Here is a 13,427-nt window from a genome sequence, read left to right as displayed (position 1 = left end):
CTGTCCTACTTTGGGCACTTCATGAGAAGGTGGGATTCTTTGGAAAAGTCAGTAATGCTGGGAAGGGTGCAAGGCAGAAGAAAAAGAGGAAGATCAAACATGAGATGGACTGATTTCCAGAAGCTTGGGTTTGCAAGACCTGAGAAGAGCTGTTGAGGACAGGAATCTTGGAGATTGCTCATTCACACATATGAGCTAAAAGAACTGCAGATGGATAAACCACAAGAAGTGTCCTAGGCCTGGATGAAGCCAGAGCATGCAGATGGAAGAACCAACCTTAGTCTCCACCTCTCTCTCTCTCTTTTAAAGCATCAAGTCACTAAGAAGGGTCTGGCAGTCCCTGGGCATGTTACAACGGAAGTGAAAGCTCACGATACATTATGTAACGGGAAAGAAACCTCAGTGAGAGCAGCAATACAATGGGTGAGAAGACATTTTTATGCTTGGCTTCCTTTTAGACCGCGTCTGAGGTAATATTCAGAAGCCATTTACAATCATAAATAATAATACAACAAGCTATGCATTTCAATAAACTCCATTATGAAACCCCAGTTAACCTTTGAACAGAATACAAGATAAATTCTATAACAATATTTCCAGTTCAGAGCAGGTAAGGGTGTTATTCTGAAGGAGCCAAATGTCAAAGAGTCTTATGATGTCTTAAAGACTAATAAGCTTTATTTAACAGAAATTTTGGTGGACTACAACTATCAAAGCTTAAATTAAAATAATGTTTGCCATCTCTAACATGCCATAAGATGCTTTGTCATTAAAAACTCACATGAAAAATGCCACATGTTTAGGTCTAAGGGATACTTTCTACACAGTGAACTTCTTAACAGACTGAAGTAATCAGATTACACTCCACTACAAACTGCCAGAGTTAAGGTTAATTAGAATGAAGGCTCCTTTCAGTTTTGGCTCAACCAAAAAACAGGTAAAAGAGAAATGCATACCTTGATCTTTTTGTCTTGGCCTGTGCCAGCCTGCTGGCAGAAGACTTCGAAGAAATCAGCAACTCCCTCTTCCACCCACAGAAGAGTCACTGATGTTTGAGTCTTGTTCACAGCAAAAAGCGATCGTGGGGGAGCTGGGTCTGGGGGTAAGAGAAAAGGCCTGTTAAAAACATTTTAGGGGCCTTCTGTGTCCAACAGAAAAGTGTGGCAGACAAAACTAGCTGAAGAGTCAAGAGTCTGCACTCCCTTTCTACTGAGATGTTTTCACTCTTCCCAGAGCTGATTCCAGAACTGAAACCAGCCAACGAAAAGGGAGGATATTAAAACAGGAAGATGTTTCTAAGTAGTAGATTCTTTTTGCCTTTTCTGCTTCAACGTTCAGTGATTACTGCACTTCCTTTTTCAGTGAAGTCTTTGTGATGGCATTTGTATGTGCTTTTGCAAAGATGCATTATATTTGCACAATTTCCATCAAAGCATCCTTACACCAACTGCTAGAAAGAGTAGCTGATGACTCCTAGCTGGAAGAGACAAACACATATTCTTATCATCTTATCTAGGCTGGACCCCAAATTACTGTCAATCTGAGGTGGTTGAAGCCCTGAATCATATTCATGGGAGGTGAGGTGAAATACAACAGCCTCTATCTATGCAAAGCAAAGCAAGCTTCCGAAACAAAGAATTGTTTCCCAAGCATGCATGTTTGTTAGTTTTGGCTTGCAAATTTAGAGCTGACCATATGTCTTCTCCAATTTATATCCATCTTCCTTAAGACAATTATTTTAATGGGTTTCTCATATGCAATATGTAGGCTGAAATCCAACAGTAAATTGCAGCTGGCGTAGACCTAGGAACCAGTAGGGATTTGGTGGGCCAACTCCTCCATAAGTTCCATTCCATTGGTTCAATGGGCCTGCTTTAGTTGCAACTTATAACTGGATTCCATCCAAATGGTAAAGGTCTAATGGTGGCATCTAGTAGACCTGCGTCATGCGCTCTGAGCTTTCGGCCAATTCTCAACTCATTTCTTTCACTTGTTAGAATTAGTAGCTAACATTCTTGGGCACCTGCCAAAGCTTATATCGCAGCAGAAAGCCTACTACCTCCACGTTTTCATTTTATCCATCAACTTTGCTTCACATCCATACAGAGTGGTTCTCTCCCTCCCTTTTATATAATGCATGTGCATTACAGGATTAGTACAATTGCTAGTTCCAACTACATTAAATCTTGGAAAGAACTGGATTTGCATAAGCCACTTGTGCAAGCCTCATTGATTCAACTGGTCTACTTCAGCTAGGGACTATCAAGTGGATTGAGAACTTGGAAGCAGCTTGTTGGAAAATTCTGGAAGCTGTAGTCCAGAAGATTAGCATTTCCAACCCCCAACTGGATTGTACCCATAATATTCATTTTTACTTTTTCCCCCAAAAGATATTTCCCCCTTTGGTCAGCTGGTATACCTTGCAAAAAGCTTGAAACCAGTCCCTGATTGTTTCACCAAACTAAGAGCTCATGCTACGTGTCTTTCAGCTGCCACCAGTTGATTACATCAACATTAAATATTATTAATAATAGAGATCCAGGCCATGTGTCATTTTAAATAGAACCAAATAGAAATTGTTTATTGTTACAGATGATGATAGCTCAAGCAGTTTAACAAACATCCTCCTTCATCCACTCTCAACCATCACTCCCTTGCCCAAACTCCATAAACTCTCAATCTCCCTAACTAGCTCCCCCTCCTCCTGCTGAATCTCTTATATCTCATGGCTCCGCCCCTCCAGCACTCCCATTGGTCTATGCAGATCTCACATTAATATTCATGACCTGGGCAGATGCCATACAGACAACTAGGAGAAGAATCCTTCCTGAAAACCAGAAGAGCTATTCCTGCCAACCTGTGCTAGCTGGACCAATGGTCTATAAGCCAACTTCCTATGTTCTTCCTTGTTTGACCACTTTGTTTACTTTTATTCCATTTTCAGGCGTGGTTCTGAACACATCGAATTTCTTGAACTTAAAAAACACTCAGCACTTTTCACTATCTGCCATTATTGCCACATCAGCAAAACACTCATTTCATTTCCATTTTCATGATTGCAACCCTAAATTTAGCTCTCTGCGTTTTGCATAATCATGTATTGGCTTAAATCCAGCAGCTGCTCTCAAATAAGTAGACTTGTTGAACAAACTGTTGACTTGTAATTCAGTCACCACTTATGTGACTCCTGCTGATTCCATGGGTCTAGCCCAGCTGGGATGAGGCTATTATTCTTCAGCCTAAATAAATCTGTTCTTGCTTTATGAAAACCAATTAACAAATGTTCCTCGCAATTAAGGGTGCCCGATATTTTTGAAGGCCATACTTAGACCTGTTGGGTAGCTCTGTGGTTTAGGTACACACAGGCTGGGAGTTCGATTCCCCACTGTTCTGCCTTCATAAGGGCTGGACTCGATAATCCACTTCCAACTCTGCAGTTCTAAGATGATTGTGATTCCTCAAAAAGGAATCCTTTAAAATTTCTACTCCCTTTTCATTTTCTGTCAGAATCTGAAGTCCTAGGGCAGCTTTTCTTGCTCACTGTGGCTTTTGAAACCAATTATCTTCACTTATTTGTTCATATAGTTTAAACGTCCTTCTTTCTTTAAGGGTGCAGTCCAAATCCAACTACAGTCATGCCCCGCTTAACCATTATCCCACATTACAACGAATCCACTCTACGACGATGTTTTTGCAATTGCAATTGCGATCGCAAAATGATGGTCTAAATGGGTTTTTTTCACTTTGCAAAGGGAACCAATTCTTCGCATTACGACAATCAAAACAGCTGATTGTTGGGTTTTCAAAATGGCCACCAGGTGCTCAAAATGACTCCCCACTGTGCTTAGGGACAGATTCCTCACTTTACAGGCACCAAAAATGGCCGCCCTATGGAAGAGCTTCACTGGACGGTGAGTTTTTAGCCCACTGGAATGCATTAACTGGGTTTTAATGCGTTTCAATAGGTTTTTTAATTTTGCTTTACGATGTTTTCGCTTTACAGTGATTTTGCTGGAACGAATTAACGTTGTTAAGTGAGGCACCACTGTATATGGATATCAGGATAACTTTCTATTGCCTAGCTATCTCTCCTGCCATGCATTTTCTCATTTTAGTTTTATTTTTGTTTTGAAATTTTTTAAAAAAACTTTTTTTGAAAATATATGAAAAAACACGTTTTCAGACAAATTTACATTTATACAACTGTTGGGGAGGGTCTAAGAACACCTCTTGCTCTTTTACAAAGAGTCTGGCTCTTCAGGTACCAGTTTCATCCTGTCCCATAGCCTTAATGGGACACCATTTGTTCACTTTTCCTGCTTCTGGATGTCACAAGTTTGTGCTAAGCACACACAAGCTCACCTGGTGATGACTCACCTCTAAAGAGAAGGACTTACCAACTTTCACAAGCCGAAGAGCAGAGGTGTTGCTGCCCGTTTCGGTGCAAGCGGTTACTGAAAGATTATAGATATCCCCCGGAGGCAGATTGAGCATGGCAGTCATAACATTCCGTGTCACCTAAAACAAGCAGTGGGTTAAATACTTCCTGTACAGGAGACATCTCCATAAAATAAGGAAGCAGAATTGTTTTGAGCATTATAAAGCAAGTAGAGGTAGGTTCCACAGAACTAGTCTTCTGTCTCTATCTAGAAACAGAAATGGGAAAAGTTTTTTTTTCAGCTGGCCAAGGTATTCTAGGAAGGAACTTCCCCATCTCTGTTTAAAATATCTGAAGCCACTCAAACTCCATCATCCTTCTATATCAGTTGTCAACCTTTGGTCCTTCAGATGGTTTGTCTCTTAACTCCTAGAAATTCAGCCAGCATGATCAGCCAGGGATGTTGGGTGCTGATGCTGAAAACATCTGGAGGACCAATGGGTACTCAAGATAATGGAGCCATTTTATCCACGGGGGTTCTCCTGCACTGGAGGTCTTCAAGCAGAGGCTGTATCTCATTTATTCGGCATGCTTTAGCTCTGGATCTCTTGAACAAAACAGGAGATGGTGCTAAATGGCTCACAAGCCTGGCCCAACTCCACAGTTGCACTTCAAGACATTGCATCAAAATTCTGCTCATCATCAACTTGGTACTGCTCTTACTTTGTAGTCTTGGTGTTTTTCATTATTATGAGAATCTATATGGACTGAAAACTGGGTGTTTTTATTTTCCGAATTGCGTCCTACAACCTGACGCTCTAATATTGCCATTTAAATGGATCAAAATAGGGATGAAACAGAGATGGTGAATAGGAAGTACCAGGAATGAGGGACATATTGCCACACTTCCTTGTAAAATATTTACTAGGGAAAAACAAAGAAGAAAACAGATCTCTACTGCATTGTTGTGATCAAGCATCAGGGTTTTCCTTTTGTTTTGTTTTTACGTGAACATTTCTTTCCCTGGATGCAGCATTCAAAGGAAGCACAAGGCGTTCAGGCTTACACTCTTCTTTATCTTTTTCCTTCCTTCTGCAACAACCATCCAGTGCAGCATTCGAGAATGGGAAAGGTCTGTGTTGTCGTCACCGTAAATCCAGCTGACATAGAGAAGGTTGTTGAAATATTCAACCGAAGTGATTTCAGGGGATACTGGAGCTACCAGAGAGAACAAACAACCCCATCACAATCATCATCAACAACAACAGAGAGAGGCAGCTGCCTCAGGCATAATGGCATTGAATTAAGTTATTCATTGTTCTAAGTGCTGCAATGATTACTACCACGGATGAGGAAGATGGGACTTGTCTACCTCATATACCAAAATAAATTCAGTTTCCATATTGTATTCCTTATTTTAAGTGGGGTGGGCTGTGCCACTTCTGGACGAAGGGATTTTCAGATTTGAGGCTAAGCTAGTCCTAGCTCTCCCCCAACTTCCTGCTCAGAAAGGAAGCTCCCAGCTAGCATCAGGGCAAGAACAGAAAGCTCAGAGAGAGCTAAGCCTAGCTAAGTCTCAAAACCTTCTAGCTGAGGCCTTTTTCTCCCACACAAGCCACATTTGGGTGTCTGTAAGCCGTAAGTCAAATAGAACTCACAGAAATGAACATTATGGGACTTAATAGTCCTAAAAATCCTATCCCAATCGTCTGCTGCTCCAAATTGAGCAACAACGTGCTTTGGAACAGCCCTGCCATTGCTGCTCCAACATCCATTGCCCAAGATAGCCACCTTGTTCTAGCCAATGGCAGAGCTGGCTTTGTGAGTTTCATCTCTGTACGAAGGAAGGCCGTGGAAAGACTTGGCAAAGCATTTCTGTTCACCTCTATTTGAACGCAAAGCCTTGTATTAAAGGATAAACCTCAACACACTTCTTGTCGAGCGTTCATCAAATCTGGGTTTACCTGTTATGAAGCTGATGGTGGAACTGTCACAACAGCTGAGTTCAGGGTCTCCCCAGGTCACCATGGTAACACGAAAGTTATAATACCAGGCAGGTAGCAGGCTGCCTATTCTCTGAAGAGGTGTAAACAAGAAGAAGGGCAGAGGTTGGGTGAGGAAGGAAGGAAGGAAGTGTCAGTGCATGAAAAAAAACAGGATTTGACAATGATGTTAAGGCCATAACCATGGTAAACAAACAAGCATCCCTTAATGGCCTTCTTCCTCTTTCTTCTTTGGAGATCAACTGATGGAGATTTCTGATAGCTAATCAACAATACAATCTGGAGTAATCATCAAAATTCTGGACTGGGAGCAGAGAGGCCTGAACCTCTGAGACATGAAACATCCTGGATGACCTTGGGACAATATATATATTTAAAAGCCTGGTCTACCTCACGTGCTTATTGTGAAGATATTGGAGAAGAAAGAACCATGTACACCACTCAGAGTTCATTAGAGGAAAGGTAGAGCAGAAATGGAATAACTTACTAGCCACCTAATGCATCCAAACCAGAAATAAGATAAAAATAAAATAAGAGGGACAAGAATGTCAGTAGATATTTTTTTAAAATATATATATATATCTGTAGAAGTATTTCAGTGAAGTAGTCCGGGCATGACTGTACCCAATATTTACCACAGATGACGTCAAAGAGACAGTTGCTGCTATTTCATAGAACGTCGTCCACTCTGAAGTCATTGTTGAGGGATTGAAATAAAACATTTCCACAATGTATTTGCGGAAGACACCAAGGAAAGGCCTGTTCCAGCTGAGAACCACAGCAGTGGGCCCCAAGGGATACAGAGTTAAATCCTTTATTCCTGTTGGCACTATAAAACAGAAATTAAAAGATATTTGTATGTCTTACAGTCAGTAGCAAAGATAGGTTCTATGCATGTGTGCACATATATGTATTCTAGAGCAGCCATTCTCAACAGGGGCTATATAACTCCTTCGGGTCCCTGGCCAGGGTAGATTTAATTTACTAGTCAGTAAGACTCAATTTAAATCATGATTTTTAAATGTAAAGACTAATTCTTGCTGGTACTTATAATCTTTAATATTTGCAACCGGACAAAAATTTCATATTTAGAATAATAACCTGCCAGATTAGCAAAACAGCTATATCAGAACTGATTTTAGTTTAATACATTAATCACACCCATTTGGAGAACTACTTAAATTGTTTTATTTAACTAATACAATAATACTATATACCCTGTTTCCCTGAAAATAAGACCTAACCTGATAATAAGCCTTAGTAGGATTTTTCAGGATGCTCGTAATATAAGTCCTACCAGAAAAAAAAGCCCCAGTTAAGTGAAACCCTGCCCTCCACCCTTGTGCAGCAAGCAAAAGAAGATATGGCTGTATTTGAATAAATGTAGTTTGTTGTACATGGAAAAAATAAAACATCCCCTGAAAAATAAGGCCTAATGCATTTTTTGGAGTAAAAATTAATATAAGACTGTCTTATTTTGGGGGAAACACGGTAGCTTACTTATTCTTGTATTTGCTTAAATGTCAATGTTTATTAAATGAAGTGGTTAAACAAAATATCTTTAAAAAAACAAAAAAAAAACCCTTCAAGTTATGTGCACAAAGATCCCAAGATTTGTAAACTGCTCAGAAGGTTTCGTTTTCATTTCTACTGCTTGGCCCTCCCTCCTCACAGCCTGATACAGATATACAGTGGTGCCTCGAATAGCGATCGCTCTGTTTAGCGACGAAATTGCTTTGCGATGAACATTTTGCGATGTTCCCTATGGGGTATTTTCACTTTGCAATGATCGAGCATGGCAAAGTGACCATTTTCGCACAGCTGATCGGTGGTTTCAAAATGGCCTCTGGGAAAAAAACATGGCCACCCGCTGTTTTCTGGGACGGATTCCTCGCTTAAGAGGCACCAGAAATGGCCGTGCTATGGAGGATCTTCACTGAATGGTGAGTTTTAAGCCCATAGGAACGCATTAATCACATTTTAATGCATTTCTATGGGCTTTTTTATTTCGCATTGCGACATTTTCATTCAACAGAGATTTAGCTGGAACGAATTAACGTCGCAATATGAGGCACCACTGTATTTCACTCCAAGCAATTTTCAGACCCAGCATTTAAGGTAATGTTCATTGTACATTGACTTCAATGTGTTAATTTTACAATGACTCGCAGAACAAAAATGGGATTAAAGTCTTTTCCTCAACGGTTTATACTATACCGTTTTTACTGTGAAAAAGTAGGTTGCCTGAGCTTGAATAACTTGGATTCATTTAATTAGTTTACAAAAAAATGTAAATATTGCATGAATATACAGCCTCATGCTACGTAACTGAGTTCTTTCATGCTGAATAACCTTTTAACTATAATGTATCTTATATAGAAAACTATCTTTAGATAGATTTTTTCATCCAAAAGTATTTCATTAAAATAAATTTGTTTAAAATATAAAAAATCTGATTTAAATTTTAAAAATCCAAGTTAATTTTTTTAAAAATCTGATTTTTAATTTAAAAACTATTGATTTTAATTCACCCAGACCCTGGCACATTTGAAGAGGGCCACAGATTTGAAATAACTTTTCTAAGGTTTGTTATGTGACTTGTACAATCCTGATTTGCCCTAAGTGGTGCCTCGTTTTACGAACGCCTCGATTAACATAATTTTTGGTTTACAACTGAAAATCCATTGAAAATAATGCCTTGGTTTATGGATTTTTTTCGCAATACAAAGCAAGTTTCCCCAGGATGCATTGCGCCTGGGAGGTATATAGGACTGGGTGCATCGGTTCCTATGGGAAACCGTGTTTCGGTCAGCGAATTTTTCCCAATACGAAATGTCCCAGAGAATGCATTAAATTCATAATGGCCAAAAAAAGGTTGGGAGGCTGTTCCAGAGCTAAAGAACCACCATACATATGTCCTCAGCACATGGTACATGCAGTGCTCCATGCTCCAATGATTTATTTGCTTTTCTATATATAGCGTATTGCATGCATTTATGTGTCAGCCTACCAAATTTTCTACATACTGTTTCAACCATAAAGGAGACACTGGCAACACTTCTTCACTGTTCTAATTATGAATCAGACCTGCCCCCACCCCTAGATTGTAACTCCTTTTTGCATGTCATGTTCCCGCATAGGAACACAACTTGTGGATAGATATTAGTGCTGGGATCACAGCAGATGTACTGGATGAGCACCTCATTATGCTGAGCAGAACGATTGTTCTACACCTTCTGATCCCTGAAAAGCCAGACAGAAAATGCTTAACTCAGTGAATGGTCTCGAAGCAACGGTTGGCAACATGCAGGCTACATGTGCCTCCCAGAACCCAAATATGCACCCCAGCACCCTTGGATCCAGCTAGTACACCTGCAGTACACCAAGACTTTTACACACTTTAAAAAAAATAACACCCCCCACAAAAAAAAGAACAGCTCGGAAATTTTCCTTGTACTCTGTAGGGGGCACTTTGGCTATTTTTGAGCTCTTGCAACATTTCCGACCCTCATACCTCGATTTTTAAATTTTAAACAAACGGCCACTAGAGGGTGTAAGGGAGCTTTTACAATGAAAAAAAGGTTTGTAAAAAGAAAAATCATAAGGTCTGGACAGACCCTCCAAATTTCAGGGATTATGTACATACATACAGAAACCTTTATTGGCATTACAGGGTACAGGGAGTACACAGGATAGTTACATTCCAATACTGGGTGGGGGGAAGGGTGAGGTTGGGATTGTAGTAGGCTAGGTTCAGAGAGTTTTATAGAGGGTTTAGGGTGGGGGGAGGGGGGGAGGGGAGGTCTTCATAACAGTTAGGAGAAAGTCAGCAACTTGACTGGTGATAAAAGGCGAGAAATCGCTCAGGAGTATGGGGGTAAGGTCGGGGGAAAAAGGGGAGAGGGAAGAGAGGAGTGGGCCTAGTAGCCGCTTACGGGGGATGTTGTGGGATGGGCACCGGAGTAAGATGTGGTCCAGGGAGTCAGGTTCGGATGCACAGGAATGACACAATCTGTTGGGGCGGGGGATTCGAGTGAATCTCCCAAAGTGGGCTGCTGATGGAAAGATATTCAGCCTAGCGAGCATAAAAGCTCGTCTTTTTTGAGGGTTGGACAATTGGTTAAAATAATTGGAAGGGCGGCCAAGGGAGGGGGATAGGCCAAAAGCAAGAGGGGAGCAGGTGGGGTTCAACTGGGAGAATAGGGTTGCATATTCAAGGTCATAGAGACTGGATCTAATGATTTGATATGCTGAGTTGAGGTTCATGTCGGCTAGAGTTTCGACAGAGAGAGATAATGACAATAGTTTGGCTTCTATGAGGTGAAACCACGTAAAAGTGTAGGGGTCCTTTAATAAATCTTGTAGGATCGAGTCAGAGGGAGTTAGGAGGTGAATTCTGAGCCAGAACTTGAAGGTAGTGGTCCAGGCTAAGGTAGAGGGTAAGTGGATACCCAGTTCTAGAGTAATAGTGGAAAGTCTGATAAGATTAGGGATCCCGAGGATTTTCCTAAGAAAGGAGGCAGCCACCTTATCGATTTCAGAGTTTGCTGCCTCGATCCAAATTGGGACTCCATAAAGTAACTGGGAAATTGTCTTGGAGTATAAAATTTTGGTGGCAGCAGGTACATACTGATTACCAGCATGGAAGTGAAAACGGGAGATTGCACTGAGGGAAAGAGAGGAAGAAGCGATTGCGGAGATGCGGTGTGGGCTCCATGAATGCCGAAAGTGGAAAAGAATCCCCAAATATCTGAAGGTCTGGACCTGTTGGTATGTGGAGTTACCAATTCTCCAGGAAGACGGGGCCCAGGATTTGCCAAAATTTCAGGGATGGTTGGGTGCAGCCTCTGGGCTTCTGGAGGTTGGCTTTCCCATTCTAAAAAGGCGCCAATGACTTTCTAAGCATTACGCATTTTTCACTCCTGCTCCCCAAACCAGAAAGTACGGTATTTCTTTCATGCACAAAAAAAAAAGTAAGCAAGTTACCAATGGCAAATGTAACAGGATCAGAAGGCGGGCCAACCAGCGGTCCCTTCCGTAAGTAAACCACCACTTGGTACTGTGCGCCAGGAACCAGATTTTCAATAAAGCTGCTGCTTGTGTTCACCTAGAAAAATTGAGACAGAGCACGGATAAGGAACATATCCTGAAGGAAGAGGAGTTAAACTCATCAAAAACAATGCATTCATGATTTGTAGCTACCCACAAACACCCATCCACCCCCGAGCCCATGGAAAAATGAACCATTTCCTGGACTGTTTTTCCGGTTTGTGCCTGGGGTGAGGGGAACCTACACCCTCCATTCCCCTCTGCCACCCTCCCACCTCACTTCTCCTGTCATGTCCCTATCCTCTGCCACCTCCTCTGCCACTGCCATCTTGAGAGACAGCCAGCCTGGCTCCTGGAAGCTGGGCCACTGTCCCAGAAGACGGCAGCAGAGGAGGAGGAATAGGTGGAGGTGGCAGGTCCAGGTAAAGAAGTGATGGGAGCAGCGAGAAGTGGGCAGGCGAGCATCTATTTTGTCGAAGCAAAATGAAGTGCCAAGCAGGAAAAAAAAAGTCTGCCTCTTTGTTTCGGCAAAATGGCTTGCATGAACTGAACCAGTTTTTTTTTTTCATTTCGTAGCTTGGTTTATGCCCATCTCTATTTACAATCCGAAGAAACCTGTCTTCTCAGAAGTAATTTCCATTGCATTCAACAGGATTTGCTGACTAAAATAGTTGCTTAGGGTTGCAGCCTTCAAATCCTGTGCATGTTAACACAGAAGAAACATCCCATTGTGTTCAGTGTTGTGTACTTGGAAAAACACCTCCCTAATAAACAGCCTCTTATTTTGAAATCTGTGCGCAGAAGGCGCCATTGACGTGTCCGTAAAATACCATATTGGTTGAGTTCAAACAGGGCAACTAATAGAGCTGCCTTCACCCCTTCTTTTCCTTCCATCCACTGTTAAGAAATCACGATTCATTTCATTTTATTTATTGATTAAAGATATTGAAACTCCCCTTTACTTTAAATGGATTCCAAGGAGGTGAACAATAACAAAAGGACACTGCAGTGGGCAGAATCCCTGACATAGTTGTGCTCGGTGTACTGAATGCAATGGAACTGACAAACGGAGGTCCTACTGGCCTTGCTCTACTTGGAGCATGACTAAGGCAGGATCAGACCCAACCAAAGCAACATAGCAGAAACCATCTCTTACTCTCACCTCAGTGCAGTAATGTTTTTCAAGCCGCTGGCTCTCTTTCTGTTTCTGGCATGTCAAAGATACTATGGATATAATGCTATCGTTGCTGCTGGTCTCCTGCAAAGTCGTCCAGGATATTGAGGATGTGGTAGAGCTTAGCACCGTGGCTATCACATTTTGAGGCTTCTCGGTCAGTTCTTCTATCAGTTCCCCTGTAGGACCTAAAATATCACCAGAAACAAAATGGCAGCTCCCTTTCAAACCCTGGTCTTTCCCTCTGACTGAGGCTGAAAATCATATCAGAGGAGATTCAGGCTATGGGCTATGGCCTGAATTTAATTGCTAGTCATAACGAGAGTAGTCCCATTCAGTAAATAGGATGCGTGCATGTGTAACTGATCTTCTCCAGTTGGGCCTGACAACTAGGCCTATGCCAGCCCCTCAGTTCCATTCCATACAATCATTAATTAAGTAGGTACTTTGCCATGGGTAGGAGGACGTGTGTTAAATCTAATCTCTCTGTTTCCAGTTTTATCACTCACCTAGGCATCTGGCAGCAGACCCAGAGGCTGGAAGATTGAATCCCTCTGTGGCCATGGGCAAGCTGTAGAGTTCCAGGGCACCCCCCAGCAGAAGGGAATGGTAAATCACTTAGGAGTATTATCTACCTGGAAAGCCCCTGAAAAGGGTTGCCATAAGTCGGAATTGACATGATGGTGATGAAGATTATGTGTGACAAGACACAAGTCTAAAAAGAGGAACCCACACTACCTATGGTGAGCCAGGCTAGTGAGGGCCCCTAATGACAAGGAGAGCCCTAACAGGAGACATGAGTTGCCCTCTTCAGGCCTGTCAC

At 41.7% G+C, this 13,427-nt stretch overlaps 1 protein-coding gene across 4 annotated transcripts in view; it reads right to left on the bottom strand.

The window, feature by feature from the left end:
* PTPRO (protein tyrosine phosphatase receptor type O) overlaps positions 1-13,427 on the bottom strand; it is a 143,529-nt gene that overhangs the window by 37,894 nt on the left and 92,208 nt on the right. For all 4 annotated transcript variants that reach the window (XM_072999780.2, XM_078376378.1, XM_072999779.2 and 1 more), the window contains exons 7-13: positions 12,593-12,792; positions 11,368-11,488; positions 7,017-7,210; positions 6,343-6,454; positions 5,445-5,596; positions 4,398-4,518; positions 957-1,096 (exon numbers count right to left, since the gene is read on the bottom strand). In XM_072999780.2, coding sequence (XP_072855881.2) covers positions 957-1,096; positions 4,398-4,518; positions 5,445-5,596; positions 6,343-6,454; positions 7,017-7,210; positions 11,368-11,488; positions 12,593-12,792 — 1,040 coding nt within the window. The remainder of the gene's footprint in view (positions 1-956; positions 1,097-4,397; positions 4,519-5,444; positions 5,597-6,342; positions 6,455-7,016; positions 7,211-11,367; positions 11,489-12,592; positions 12,793-13,427) is intronic.

The sequence above is a fragment of the Pogona vitticeps genome, chromosome 5 (assembly GCF_051106095.1).
Source record: "Pogona vitticeps strain Pit_001003342236 chromosome 5, PviZW2.1, whole genome shotgun sequence".
NCBI lineage: Eukaryota > Metazoa > Chordata > Lepidosauria > Squamata > Agamidae > Pogona > Pogona vitticeps.
The sequence above is the reverse complement of the archived record's forward strand: the minus strand, read 5'-3'. Positions and strand labels throughout refer to the sequence as shown.